This window comes from Rhododendron vialii, chromosome 1a (genome assembly GCF_030253575.1).
Source record: "Rhododendron vialii isolate Sample 1 chromosome 1a, ASM3025357v1".
Classification (NCBI taxonomy): Eukaryota; Viridiplantae; Streptophyta; class Magnoliopsida; order Ericales; family Ericaceae; genus Rhododendron; species Rhododendron vialii.
This window is the reverse complement of record NC_080557.1, coordinates 43,053,873-43,067,824: the sequence shown is the minus strand read 5'-3', so window position 1 is coordinate 43,067,824 and position 13,952 is coordinate 43,053,873. Positions and strand designations below refer to the sequence as shown.

General features: G+C 39.2%; 2 protein-coding genes and 1 pseudogene across 2 annotated transcripts; 1 reads left to right on the top strand and 2 right to left on the bottom strand.

The window, feature by feature from the left end:
- Nucleotides 1–3,809: 3,809 nt before the first annotated feature.
- Nucleotides 3,810–4,208, bottom strand: LOC131331957 (UDP-glycosyltransferase 85A8-like). The gene has a single exon (XM_058365942.1). It carries the CDS (start codon nucleotides 4,206–4,208, stop codon nucleotides 3,810–3,812), a length of 399 nt encoding a protein of 132 aa, XP_058221925.1.
- Nucleotides 4,209–9,491: 5,283 nt separating this feature from the next.
- On the top strand, nucleotides 9,492–10,870 carry LOC131331947 (F-box/LRR-repeat protein At4g14103-like). The gene is made up of 2 exons (XM_058365931.1): nucleotides 9,492–10,416; nucleotides 10,700–10,870. The coding sequence occupies exons 1-2, from the start codon at nucleotides 9,541–9,543 to the stop codon at nucleotides 10,868–10,870; spliced, it is 1,047 nt and encodes a 348-aa protein (XP_058221914.1). The 5' UTR covers nucleotides 9,492–9,540.
- Nucleotides 10,871–12,158: 1,288 nt separating this feature from the next.
- LOC131331942 (1,4-alpha-glucan-branching enzyme 1, chloroplastic/amyloplastic-like) lies at nucleotides 12,159–13,628 on the bottom strand (annotated as a pseudogene).
- Between the last annotated feature and the right edge of the window lie 324 nt (nucleotides 13,629–13,952).

Here is a 13,952-nt window from a genome sequence, read left to right as displayed (position 1 = left end):
TCAGAGCGCATAGAATTGCGCCTGAGGCGAATTAATGCCGCAAAAAATACCAAACTTTGCGGACTTGCCTCGGATGCTCCCGTACTCCAATTTGTGCGTGGTTTGAACCATTAGAATGCTTGTTCAATCTACTCCCCTACTGAATCAGTTTTGATGAAAAATAATTTGCGGCTCAAAATACATGACCATTTTACCCTCAATTGGTCAAAAAATAAGTTAATTCATTATAACATTCGTATCGTTCTCATTTTAAATCAGATTAGGACAGATTATCTAAAAATTAAAATAATGATATTTGTTTTATGAGAAGTTGGTCAAAAGAAGATCGATTCAAAGATCATCGGCACGACAAAGGCTAAAGTATGTTTCTGCGCCCATTTCCACATTCTAAGTTCCATTCATTTCATACATGCCTTGTTCTAGGTACGCCTTCATTTCGTTAGAGTGTCCACAATGTTCATAGAGCTTTTCAAACTTCATTAACTAATCAGAAACCATTTTCATCATCAGGATTCACCAAAGGCGAGACTTGTGGTGATAGTGAGAAAAAACCTGAGGGAGTCGAGCTCAAAGGGGTGCTCGTCTTCAATTTTTTTTTCTAATGTTAATATGTAAGATCCACTAGTAGTTAAGTTTCTCTCGTCAATTCTTGTGCGAGTGTTATGTTTGGACCCTTGATGCACAACACGAGTCCACCCAATGAGCTTTAGTACAAGTTTGATTTCGTAAGTAGCTTTTCATTAAGAAAAAAAGAAACCAAGAAACATGGACCAATGGGACATTGGATATCCTTGAGAGTCTAACACAAAAACCTGCCATGTACAATACAGGCCCCAAACCAAAACAAAAAGAAGAAAGGGATTGCATTGCCAAAAAAACAAAACAAAGGGAACTCAAGGGGTAGCAAAGACTTCCTGAAGTTTCGATGATGAAACGGTTCTTTCTACGCTTTGATGTAGTGTGAATACTCTATGAACGCTGTGAAACACTTAAGCAGAGAAGAAATACCTTAGAATTGGTAGTCTAATTTCCAAATGAAACGTAAAACTTGTTTTAGCTTTAATGGCTTCGACGATTTTTGTAGTTGTCTTGTTTCTACCCAGTTGTCATGAATGAAATACAATTACTTTTATAGTTTGATTGGGCAATCTTTTTTTGCTTTAAAAACTCTATTTTTTGATATACAATGGGTCTTGATCCAATAGAAAATGAGAAACATACTCGCATTTTACCAGAATGAATCATATTTCGACCCATCAAGGGTAAAATGGTGACTTATTTTGATGTACAAATGATTTTTGATTGGAACTACTTGGTCAAGAAAAAAATTGGACAAGCTTTATAACGGTCCAAACCTTGCGCAAATTGGAGTTTGGGAGTGTTCGGAGCTAGTTCGCAAAGTTGGACTTGGTTTGCTTGTTCATGTTGCGCCTGGGGCGCATTGAAAGGCGCCTGGGCGCATTGAATTGCGCCTGAGGCGCATTAATGCCGCAAAAAATACCAAACTTTGCGGACTTGCCCCGGACGCTTCCCAACTCCAATTTGTGCGTGGTTTGAACCATTATAAAGCTTGTCCAATCTACTTTCCTACTGAATCAATTTTGATGAAAAATAATTTGCGCCTCAAAATACATGACCATTTTACCCTCGATTGGTCAAAAAATAAGTTAATTCATTATAACATTCGTATCGCTCTCATTTTAAATCGGATTAAGACAAATTATATAACAATAAATAAGATTTTCATTGTATTTAAAGATGATGGAAACGAATAATTAAAATAATGATATTTTATTTATGAAAAGTTGGTCAAAAGGAGATCGATTCAAAGATCATCGGCGCGACAAAGGCTAAAGTATGTTTCTGCGTCCATTTCCACATTGTAATTTCCATTCGATTCATACATTCCTTTTTCTAGGGTATGCCTTCATTTTGTAAGAGTGTCCACAAGGTTCATAGAGCTCTCCACACTTTATTAACTAATCAGAAACCATTTCATAATCAGGATTCACCAAAGGCGAGACTTGTGGTGAGGGTGAGAGATAACCTGAGATAGTCGAGCTCAAAGGGGTGCTCCTCTTCAGTGTTTTTTTTTTTTGTAATGTTATTGCGTATGATCTACTAGTAGTTAAGTTTCTCTTGTCGATTCGTGTGTGAGTGTTTGGTTTAGGTCCTCGACCCACAAGACGAGTCCACCCAATGAGCTTTAGTACAAGTTTGATTTCGTAAGTAGCTTTTCGTTAAGAAAAAAACAAACCAAGAAACATGGACCAAGGTGACATTGGATATCCTTGAGAGTCTAACACGAAAACCCGCCATGTACACGACAGACCCTAGACCAAAACAAAAAGAAAAAAGCAATTACAGTGCCAAAAAAGTGAACAAAGGAAACTCAAGGGGTAGCAAAGAGTTCCTGAAGTTTTGATGATGAAACGGTTCTTTCTATGCTTTGATGTAGTGTGGATACTCTATGAACACTTTGAAACACTTAAGCAAAGAAGAAATACCTTAGAATTAGGAGTTTGATTTCCAAATGAAACGTAAAACGTGTTTTAGCATTAATGGCTTTGACGATTTTTGTAGTTGTCTTGTTTCTACCCAGTTGTCATAAATGAAATATAATTTTTTTTATAGTTTGATTCGGCAATCTTTTAGTGCTTTAAAAACTTTATTTTTGATATACAATGGGTCTTGATCCAATAGAAAATGAGAAACATACACGCATTTTACCAAAATGAATCATATTTTGAACCATCAAGGTAAAATGGTCACTTATTTTGATGTACAAATGATTTTTGATTGGAACTACTTGGTCTAGAAAAAAAATTGGATAAGTTTTCTAACGGTCCAAACCATGCGCAAATTGGACTTTGGGAGTATTCGAAGCAAGTTCGCAAAGTTGGACTTGTTGTGCATGTTCATGTTGCGCCCGGGGCGCAGTGAAAGGCGCTTGGGCGCATAGAATTGCGCCTGAGGCGCATTAATGCTGCCAAAAATACCAAACTTTGCGGACTTGTCCCGGACGCTCCCGAACTCCACTTTGCGCGTGGTTTGAACCATTAGAAAGCGTGTCCAATCTACTTTCCTACTGAATCAGTTTTGATAAAAAATAATTTGTGCATCAAAATACATGACCATTTTACCCTCAATTGATCAAAAATCAAATTATTTCAGTAAAACTTTCGTATCGCTCTCATTTTAAATCAGATTAAGACCAATTATATAATGATAAATAAGGTTTTCACTGTATTGAAAGATGATGCAAACGAACAATTAAAACATTAAAGTTTTATTTATGAAAAGTTGGCCGAAGAGAGATCGATTCAAAGATCATCGGCGCGACAAAGGCTAAATTTATCCTGGACCGATTTTTAGTTTTTTTAGTCATTTTCGCACTCCCCAAATTTTTAACCGCACTCCCATAGAGAGTGCAAAATTCAATATGGAGGTGATTTTCGCACTCCTAACACCCCTTGAGAGTGCGGTTAATAATTTGGAAAGTGCAAAAATTACCCCCTTTTTACAGAGTATATATTTTCTTAATTAATTTTCTGGTCCAAGAATAGTTCAGTTCTCAATTTTTGATCATGCGACATGAACCCTCTGCTTATTAATATTTAAGAACACTCATTACTCATAATTACAGGGATACATATCATTGACTAACCTAACCTTTTGATGTTTTAGGGTGGCCAATGTACATGCACCTCCATTAATCCCCTAAAGACCAACCTAATTGAGCAGTTCATAGCACGACAAGAAAAGAAAAGAACTGTAACATTGGCTAACCTAACCTACCAAACTTATAACTAGCTGAGAATTTGATGACCCATGAAGTTTTGTGATCTTGATAATGCCTTCAAAAGGTTGTTGAAAATTTTCGCCGATGACCCACCGTTACTGGTGGCCTCAACTGCTTGTTTCTTCCACTCCATCACCTTCCTCTTCATTGCTTTACCCTCGGCTCCCTCCATCAACTCGCAAACTAGGCTTTCCACTTCTTCCCTCTCTATATCCTCGTCGATCTTCCTCCCGATAACCCATCGGTTACAGCTGTACCGGCAGGTCACTTGATGGTCATGACCAAAATACGGCCAACCGATCATAGGCACTCCAGCACAAATGCTCTCAAGCATTGAGCTAGTCCCAAAATGACTCACGAACACTCCCACTGAAGGGTGGGCAAGAACTTGCTCCGGGGGCACCATGTGGCTATCAGACCCATTTCTTTAGTCTTTTCCAAGAACTCAAGTGGCAGAGTTGCCAATTGGCCCTTGGCGAAATTTGGTGTAATCATCCAAAGAAATGGCTGGTTGCTATTGCAAATGCCCCAGGCAAACTCACATAGTTGTTGCGGGGTCAAGACCGCGAGATCACCAAAGCTTATTTATACAACTGAATTGGGTTCCATGGAGTCTAGCCATTTCAGGCAACGGAATTGGGTTCCAATTTGCGCGTGGTTTAGCCCCAGGCACATTCTCCGAAGTTCATAAAACGGCCAAACTTTGCGGTCTTGCCATAGACAATCCCAAACTCCAATTTTGACGTGGTTTGAACCGTTAGAAAGCTTGTTAAACCTACTTTTTAACCCAAGTAGTTTGGAACCTAATATTTTTGTACATCAAATGATATGACCATTTTACACTTAGTTGGTTGAAAAACAAATAATTTCAGCAAAACACTCACATCTCCCTCATTTTAAATCGGATAAATACCTATGATATATCGATAAAGACAATTTGCAAAGCAATAAAAGATGATGGTATTCAAAAATAAAAATAATAAACTTTATGCTATGAAAATGGGGTAGAAAGCAGGCCACTACTAATATCATTGGAACTTTTTACATTTCATCAAAGCATACAAAAACTGTTTCATCACAAACACAAACACTAAATAGATAAGCGAGCATGGGAAGTGAGACGCTCCCCCATCAAGGTAAGGTAATAGTTCTAAAATAGATATACAGGAATTGGAAGGAGTGCTAGCTACACCTAGAAATAGGAGAAAAACATGTTGGACTTCACGTCTGATTTGAGCATAATCAGGAGCCGAGAATAAAGTCAAGATATGAGTAATTCCAAGGGCAAACAGAGGAGCATCCATTCCTGCTAGAGAATTGCTCCCACTGAATGTAAACACAATCATTGTGTGCATCCATGGATACTAGCAATAACTAAGACGGAGTGCATTGATGGAAAGGTAACGTGGTCCTACCAAATATTTCATTGCATCCTTGACATGTCCCTTAATCTGGACTCAAATACTATCCATTGGTTGTATCTTTGGTACTTAAAGCATACTCGCCAAGATAGAAGAACATTGCATGGTCTAACTCAGCTATCAATAAATCGAAATGCTTCAAAAAGGAGTCCAGTGGTAGATTGGTTGGTTTCGCCGAGAATTTAGACATAAATGAACTAGAACAGAAGAAATGCTAAATATCCCATTTTTAAGATCCTGACATCGGGTGAGTCTGCGACATATCCATCAAAATGAACTTGTTTTCCCAAGTCTCTCTCAAACAAACACAACCCACCAAAAGAGAACCGATAGTTGCCATTAGCAACCAAAACACATACTTACATGGTGCGATAAGTTTGCATCCATGATTAGGACAAAATTGCCCGAGGCATGCTTCAAACCGTGAACATAAGCAGTCCCTGAAATTAAAACTGCATCAAGAACCAGCTCATCATTTTCATTGCAAAAAGAACTTATACACATTACATAATCCGAGTTTCTAAGGTCTAGCCCTCGACAGTTGCAGTTATAAAGGACCAATTACGGGTGTTTACAAGCCAATAATGAGTAAAATAATTGATCATCTGTAGTGGGCCGAAATATCCGAGGGGTAGACGAGTCCGAATGGGTCGCGCTCGAGCTCACCACATAGTTGTCTTAGTTCATCTGTGGATTTGCATGTGAGTTGGTATGTTGGATGTGACCATTTCCCGAAGGATAAGGAGGTCCTTGTAATCTTCGCCGAACGTGGAATTATCCGAGGATATGAAGATTTGGTCTCCTTCGGTAATTTGTTCAAACGTTCGGTGATCACTATGTTCGGATAGAGTTCCTGTTGTTCGGTAGATAATGAGTTCGATCGAATTGGTTTGATTCACTCGGAAGTAAGTTTGTTCGGATATTGCTTCAGTAGAATCTTCTAGAAGCTTCCACTGATATTTGGGTTGTCATCTCTGACAATTGAGAAGACATCTTTGTCTGATTATGATGTGACTTCTCTGACACTGACAAACGCGGCTCTGCAACCTACAGAGAAGTGATGTCTAGTAAATACGCTGACATATGATGTCATCCGAACGTAGCACACCACGTGGGTTGCAAAGCCAGCCTGTGCAACACTCAACATCTTTGACTATAAATACAGGACCATCCCCTCATGGGAAGGGGTCTAAGAAAAAGAAAGGAAAAACACCTCTCTCTCTCTCTCTAGCTCTATCTTTCTATAACCATCTTGCTGAACTTCTCCTTTCTCCACTTACTGACTAGTCCGTCGGAGCTTCTTCCAGGAGGAACACCCCCCTCCGGTTCTGCAGGTACACAAAGACTTCAACATTCCCATGGATTACAGAAGAAGGGCTCGAGAAGGAAAGGCACGGTGAAATCAGCCCCCCACATCATCAAATATAGTTCTAGTGCTACTTACAATACGATCTTCTCCATACGATCTACCCACAATTTGGCAAGTGGTTTTACTGCTTGATACTGTATAAAAAATAAAAATAAAAACCCAAAGCTTTCTACCTTACCGAGCTCCGTCCTGAAAGAAAGAATCCACCAGCCAAAGATCCACCAGATAATCAAACGCATGGATTTTGACCTTGGAAATTCGCATGCACAAAAACTTATCCAAACACTCTGAGAAAGCCAGAAAGGAAAAATGATAGCTTTGGTAGTAACAAGAATTGCTGAAAAAAATTGAATCCTATAGAATTCGGATGAAAATTGAGGGCCAAAATCAATTCGCAGAGAATTGAGGGAGAGAGTACAAATCTTCGGGGAAATGGGAACGACGACGACGACTACTAGTACGGTGGCAAACGAAGTCGCAAACTTTGGCCTCTAGCTGCAAACTATTGCTCTTGGCCGTAAAATATTGCTTCTGGCCACGAACTATTGTAAAAGCGGCTTTTCTGTCATTTAAATGACGTTGCTCCTGGATGCTAACTATTACTCTTGGCCGCCAGATATTTCTTATGGCCGCTAATTATTGCTTCTGGCCGAACTTTATTGCTTTTCCTGTTAATTCAACCTAAAACACGCTTTTCCCTTCTCTTTCTTTTTTTCCCTCTCCTCACCACGCTTCCCCTCTCGCGCTTTCATTCGTCGCTTTTATTGAAAGCGTGAACTCATTTGTATGTATTCACAACGACAACAGGGTTGTTTTGTTCAGCAGAGCCAGAGGAGGAATCGGAGCAGAAATCTGGATAAGAGATCTTCCATGTTTTACCCTAGCTAGTTTCTCATCCTTGCTGTTACAGGTTATTAAGGTAACCACTTCAATTAGGCTTTCTTTTTCTTATCAGTCAGTCATCTTGTTCAAAATCCTTCCTGACCTCTGCTGAGCTGAACCATGCATGTCATCTGAGTTTTGATTTACTCCACATTCTTCATGAATTTAGTTTGTCGTATAAGAGTTAATTGTAGGGAGGTATTCCCGAACAGGTGCAAAATGAGCCCGAGCACGGTCAACAAAGGGTCAACGCACTGTGGACCACTGATATGAGAAGTCAATGGTCCAGAGAGGTTGTACGATTCTCGGTACAATAACATGAGACGTTATTGGACCAGATACAAGGAAAATGACATGAGATGCCACTATTCATAGAAACTTGTTCGGCAAGAGAGAGCCGAACAAGTGGAGAGTTCCTTACAAAGGATATGGTTCAAATTGTTTCCTTAGGACCAGTAACACGTGAGGTAATTGGTCCAGGCCATCTGTTCGGCCATGAGATGGCCGAACAGAGAGAGAAGTACTATTTGAGGGAACATTCCGGAAGAGTCCAGAAACAATGGTATTCCGTTAAGGAATAAGATCCCGAGAATACAGGGTCTGAGAAAGATACCCAATAAGAATGGGATGTTCGGTCAGTAATGGAAAAGAATCCTAAAAGGACTCTTTTCCATAAATTGATAAAGGAAACGAGAATCCTTGATATCCTGGGTTTCCTATACGAGTTGGGAATCCTATGGCAATAGGGATGCTTGGGCACCAAGCATCCGAATGTCTATATAAACAGAGCAAGCCTAGAGGTAAAAGGTACGCAATACACTGCAATCTTATTGCTTTCCTACTGATAATTAGGGTTTGATCATTAGTACGAAATACTAACAAAGGCATCGGAGGGCCTTTGCCACGAGAGGCAAAGGTGCGCTCACTCCTTGTCTGTTTTGCAGGATAAGGGTTTCTTTGACGAATTAGGGTTACGTTCAAGAGGCACGAGGAGCCGCTGCATTCCAGTGCTGTTGAAAGCACTACTTGAATTTATCCACCTACATTAATCACTACCAAAAGCAGTTTGCAATTTTTTGGCCATGATTATGTAGTTATTTGTTTAGGACTCAATTTGATCTAATTGCATTGGGTATTTAATCAGGATAATGATGGTTATTCACTCAGAGGTAGTGTGCAGTTTCTAGTGCTTATCTTATGTTGTTTTATATAGGCCATTATAAATTGGTCAAACTAATAACGGTTATATGAGAATTGCCTATGGACCAATGTGTATTTGAGCGCTTGTTGTGATATAGAGATTATTTAAGTAATAAATTGTAGGACCGAAACACACACACGATATGCGAATAGAAAACAGTAAAGAAATCAACTCACAGAATATACGTGGTTCCCCAAAACCCGGTATGTCCACCGGAACGAGAGAGCGGCTGTTGTTCTTATAATCACAGTACGAAACAGGGTACGTCTGCTCCACTCGCTCCGCTCCGCTCCGGCATCTGGCCTCTTTCTAGAACTTCTTAGTATCTCTTCATATTAACATATGAGCCTCAAGTTCTAACATAAATTGTTGGTGTTGGGAAGGATGAGAATTTGGTATAAAATTCATCTTTTCGACTAACGATTATGTTTTGTAATTTTGTGGGGGTTTCTTTTGTTGGTATTTCTTTCGTTATCCAAATGAATGTTTTCACTTTAGGAGCATATATCTCGGCTCTTGTTTTTTGTTTCTCAGTTGTTAATGGATATGCTGTTTAATTAGGATGAGTAGTAGAATTGGAAGAGTGGGGGCTAACTTCTGTGTTTTGTAATTGTGTGTGGGTGGTTTTCTTGATGTAGAAAAGGGAAATTAAATTAGAAGTCATTGACATGAGGTTGCTTTACTTTGGGGGCATATGTTTTTGGTTTTCTGTTTTTGTTTTTGAACTGTACGTCGATGTGAAAAAAGCAACAAAAACCATGTGAATCAAGTGATGCTGCTGGGTTTATTACAACTTAGTAATCACGATTCACAATGATGTTTGATTTTTCACTAAAACCTGCAGGAAGAGCATCGGTGGAATGCAATGGATTCATTTACTATAAGGAGCTTAGATAGAATCAGCATGTTACCAGATTCCATACTGTGCCACATACTTTCATTCCTTCCGATGAAATATGCTGTTAGGACCAGCACTCTATCGACAAGATATCAGTACCTTTGGACTTACATTACCAGCCTTCACTTTGACAATTCTGAACTCTTTACTAATGATATTGGAGAAGCTGAGGCTGATTTGAGTTTCAAGAATTTCGTGAGCACCGTATTGCTTCTCAGTAACGTGTCATGTTTGGAAAAGTTCAGTCTTAAGCTTGAATCATTTTGCATTATTGGCATTGTCAAGTCATGGATCAGCATTGCAATAAAGCGTAACGGTCAAAAGCTAGAGCTTGGATACTCACAATTATGTGGAGAGATTCCTATTCAGTTGCCTCAGACAATGTTCATTTGCAAAACATTGGTGGATCTAACGCTGAAAGGAATGGTTTCCCTACAAATTCCTGCTTCGATTTGGCTTCCCAGTCTTAAGATTCTTAAGATGGAGGACATTATATATGAAAATGGAGATTCAGCTCAGAAGCTCATCCACGGATGCCCTGTTCTTGAATATTTGGATTTTTATAGGGAGGATGCGAAGAGTGGAGAAGTGTTGAACATTTCTGTGCCCACATTGAAGCGTCTGGAGGTAACCTGTCTAGGTCCTGGTGAGCAGCTTGTTTTTAATACCCTGATGCTTGAATACCTTGATCTCACCTATTATTGGGCGGAGGGTTTTTCATTGGTGAACTTATCATCCTTGTTGGAAGCACGCATCGATATTGATTTGTCCGGCTCAAGACCCATCAATTCAGCCAACATACTAAAACTTCTTCGTGGAATTGCAAATGTTAAGTTTCTTTGGGTAAGATTTCCACCTGTTGGTTACTATTGAAAGAAAATGTTTCAAAAAATGCTTGCAATGATTGAGGAATTTCTTTTCATGTTTATACTTATAGGACTTATCTATTATGTGAAACCCCGTTTTGCCCTGAATATGTATGGATTATAGATATGTTATGTATGTTCGTGAGTGGAGCAAGGAAACAAAGACTTTCCTGCTGCACCTCCACGAGTGAAAAGTTTTGACTAACAGGTTTTTACATTATTCCATGTGTTGTAATATTTGTAAGTTGTCACTGGTGCAGTTTCATGCTGATATTACGGATTATGTTCCGACAACTTTCCATACTCTTCAGAATTTGACACATCTAAGGCTTCTGTGTGGCTTTAACTGTAGAGGCTTCAACTTGAACTTTCTGAATGACTTTCTTGGGTGCTCGCCTAATCTCGAAGTACTTGTTCTTGAGGTATGTTGAAAATAATTACAGGATTGTTCTGGCATTGGTTTGCATTTGCTTAATTTTAACAAATAAATCTTTTCATCTTCGGGGAAATAGATTTTCTTCAACCAAATCCTGGAGCCCACCTCTGAGAGCGCCTCATTGTTTGTTATTCAATCTCAAGGAAGTTGAGTTTCTTTACTTACGTAGAGAAAACCAAGAGTTTGAAGTGATAGAATATTTGCTGAGAAATGCAGAAGTTCTGAAGAAAATGACAGTTGATTGTCAGCATTCACATATCTGGCAGATAGCACAAGTTCCAAGGGCATCAAAGACCTGTATTCTTAATCTCCTTTAAAGATGTGAGTCATTATTCTTTTTGTTTTTGGGTATAAACCGTACAAATGCTAATGCCAAGAAATTTCTACTGGATCTCATCTAGAAGGAAAAAGTATAATTGCTCATTATAATGACGAAATTCGGTTTTACCAATTGGGTAAAGTTCACTTACCAATTAGCTCATCTAAGTTCTTCTAATAGTTTGACACATCTTGTTTGTAAGAGATCCCCTTTGTTTAATTTGGAGGCATGAGGATGAACTTCTTGGGGTTCCTCCTCGGCCCTAGCCACTTCATCGGGTAAAGGTAGATTATTAAGACGACATTTTGCTTTAGACTCTTGAATACGCCTAACTCTTCTTTCATTGAATCTCGTTCGTTTCCGGAAAAGGACCACGGTCTTTCTTTTCATTAGTGACACCGACAAGGTCTCGAGCAAAACGTTTTACTGGATGCTTGTGTACAAGAGGATACTGAAATTGTTTCGGATGCGGTTGCGCAGGAACAAAAGAAAATATGGTGCTTGTGCATTGGAGGTTTGTGCGTTTGGGCTTGATGAATCACCCACAATGGAGTTGACTACAACACTACAAGAAAATATGGTTGTTGCTGAAATCCGATTTTCTGACAAATGAGTGCCAACCAACTCTATAATAAATCAAAGTCTGGAGAACCAGCAACTTCAGCATAAGGTTCTCGTGGTCGATTTTCTTGGAGTGCAACAATTTGATTGGGTTCCCAACAGATTAGACGTGTGAGGTAGTGTTTCCCATTTTGTTCTGCTGTGCTGTGAACATAGTCAGTTTTATGCGTTTTTACCTTGCTCTGGTAAAGACACTTGCAAGTCTCAACTGTGGGTTCGGTTGCGTTGTGTCAGTTTCTTTACTCCTGTTATGCAAGTCCACTGAACAAAACTAGATAGAAAGAGTAAAACTCCAGAAAGAAGAATTATAAGGTGCTGCAATACCAAAATATGAAAATCAATTATGTACAAAGCTGGAACCTTTTAGAAACAAAAAGATCCTGGGACAGATCTCTATAACTATCCATACTCTGGCGATTATATGCCGTGACAGGTCCTTTTGGCTTAGTTACTCGCACTGCAATACGTACACATGAGTGGGCTGCATTTTTAGATTGATTCGAGTTATAATATGAAGTAAGGGGATGTTATCAATCATCCATTGTGCCTTCTCCTGTCTCTTCCACTTCTAAATCTTCTGCCTTACATGGATCAACAGCAAAATCTTCATCAGGAGCTGAATCTTCAACTCTCTCATCACTGGCCATAACATTAGTGACAGCAGACTCGCTTACACTTGTTGTATCGCTCTCATCAGTTTTTTCCAACTCTTCCTCAACTCTGTGGTAAACCTTTTCACGAAAAGAAGGGAAATTCAGCCTTCTACATAATCATCACGATAGAAACAGAAAATACAAAAAGAGAGTCATACCACACAAGTGCATGCTGGTGAGAGTACTTTGAGTTGAAGGAGTTGGGACGGTTACTGAAGTTCGTTTCAGGCACTCCAGGTATTCCTTCAGGGGATGTGAACTGATCAACGTCATGGCCCACCTGCAAAACAAAATTATCCATTATATCATCAGACATGCGTCATAAGTAATGGAATTGATGTTCATTAACGAAACCCATCAAGGGTCCAGCACATTTCTGACCAACGAGAACTGAAGTGGCCACTTTACGTTAATAAGAAGGAAATTCAAATGGAAAAAGTCGTCTTGAAGGTTGGTCATTAAGGCAATAGAGTTTTAACTTTTAATTTGTGAAACCTGTGACTGGAGTCTACCATCTTACTCAGAGCCTTAAATCATACAGTAGATGATCGAACTGTAGTACTAACACTTTTGGCACAATAGAATTAGTTCCTACTACATCTTTTTGATGCAAAATAAAGAGTTCCATTTTGAGGTTCATATGCAGATTAGCCCGCACCCATAACATCTTTGGAGTGGATATGGCATATGAAGACTGCTTGAACACAGGCGGCAATTGGATGGCCAGAAACAACATGAAAACGATTCAAAAAACAAAACGAAAAGGGCCCCTTAGCCTCTCGTGTCCACCAAACTATAGAGCATCACTGTCCAGAGCAACCCTATACTTCCCAGGCAAGTCACACCCAACTTTATACCTGCATGTATGTATCAGATCAGACCATGTGGATCAAATGGAGGATTATAAAATCCCATCACTAGGCAGTTAACATCATCATTATAATATTCTAAGGCTTGAGTAAAAAATTTCCAATCTTACTTCCACATATTCGATTCTTTCGTTCTTGCTATGTAACCACATTCACATACAAAGAAGCAAATATAGTGAATGTCTTCATGCATACCCATCATACGTATTCTACGGATGAAAGTTGAACACAAAAAACTACAATTCCATGTTCAAATACAATAACTTGAAGGTGAAACAAAACGATCGACATTCCAAATGTTAATGAGGTGAAATGTAAGCAAATTGAATGATATTGTAGTTCCTCGTAGAAACAAAACAATTGGCAATCCTGAAAATGTGGGGATGGAAGATGCTTTGACCAGCTGGATAGCACCAGGTAGCTCTGTGGATACCACTGTGGTACTTCTTTGCCTTTTGAGTTATCTGGATGGCGTATTGACCATTCGATTCTGTATTGTCATAAAGGATACAGTTGAATGGCACTGCTATTATATATGAGGACCATAAAGTGAAATATCAAAAGACACTATAAAGTGAAATGATTTAAAAGGAGGGAGATATGAGTGTTTTGCGG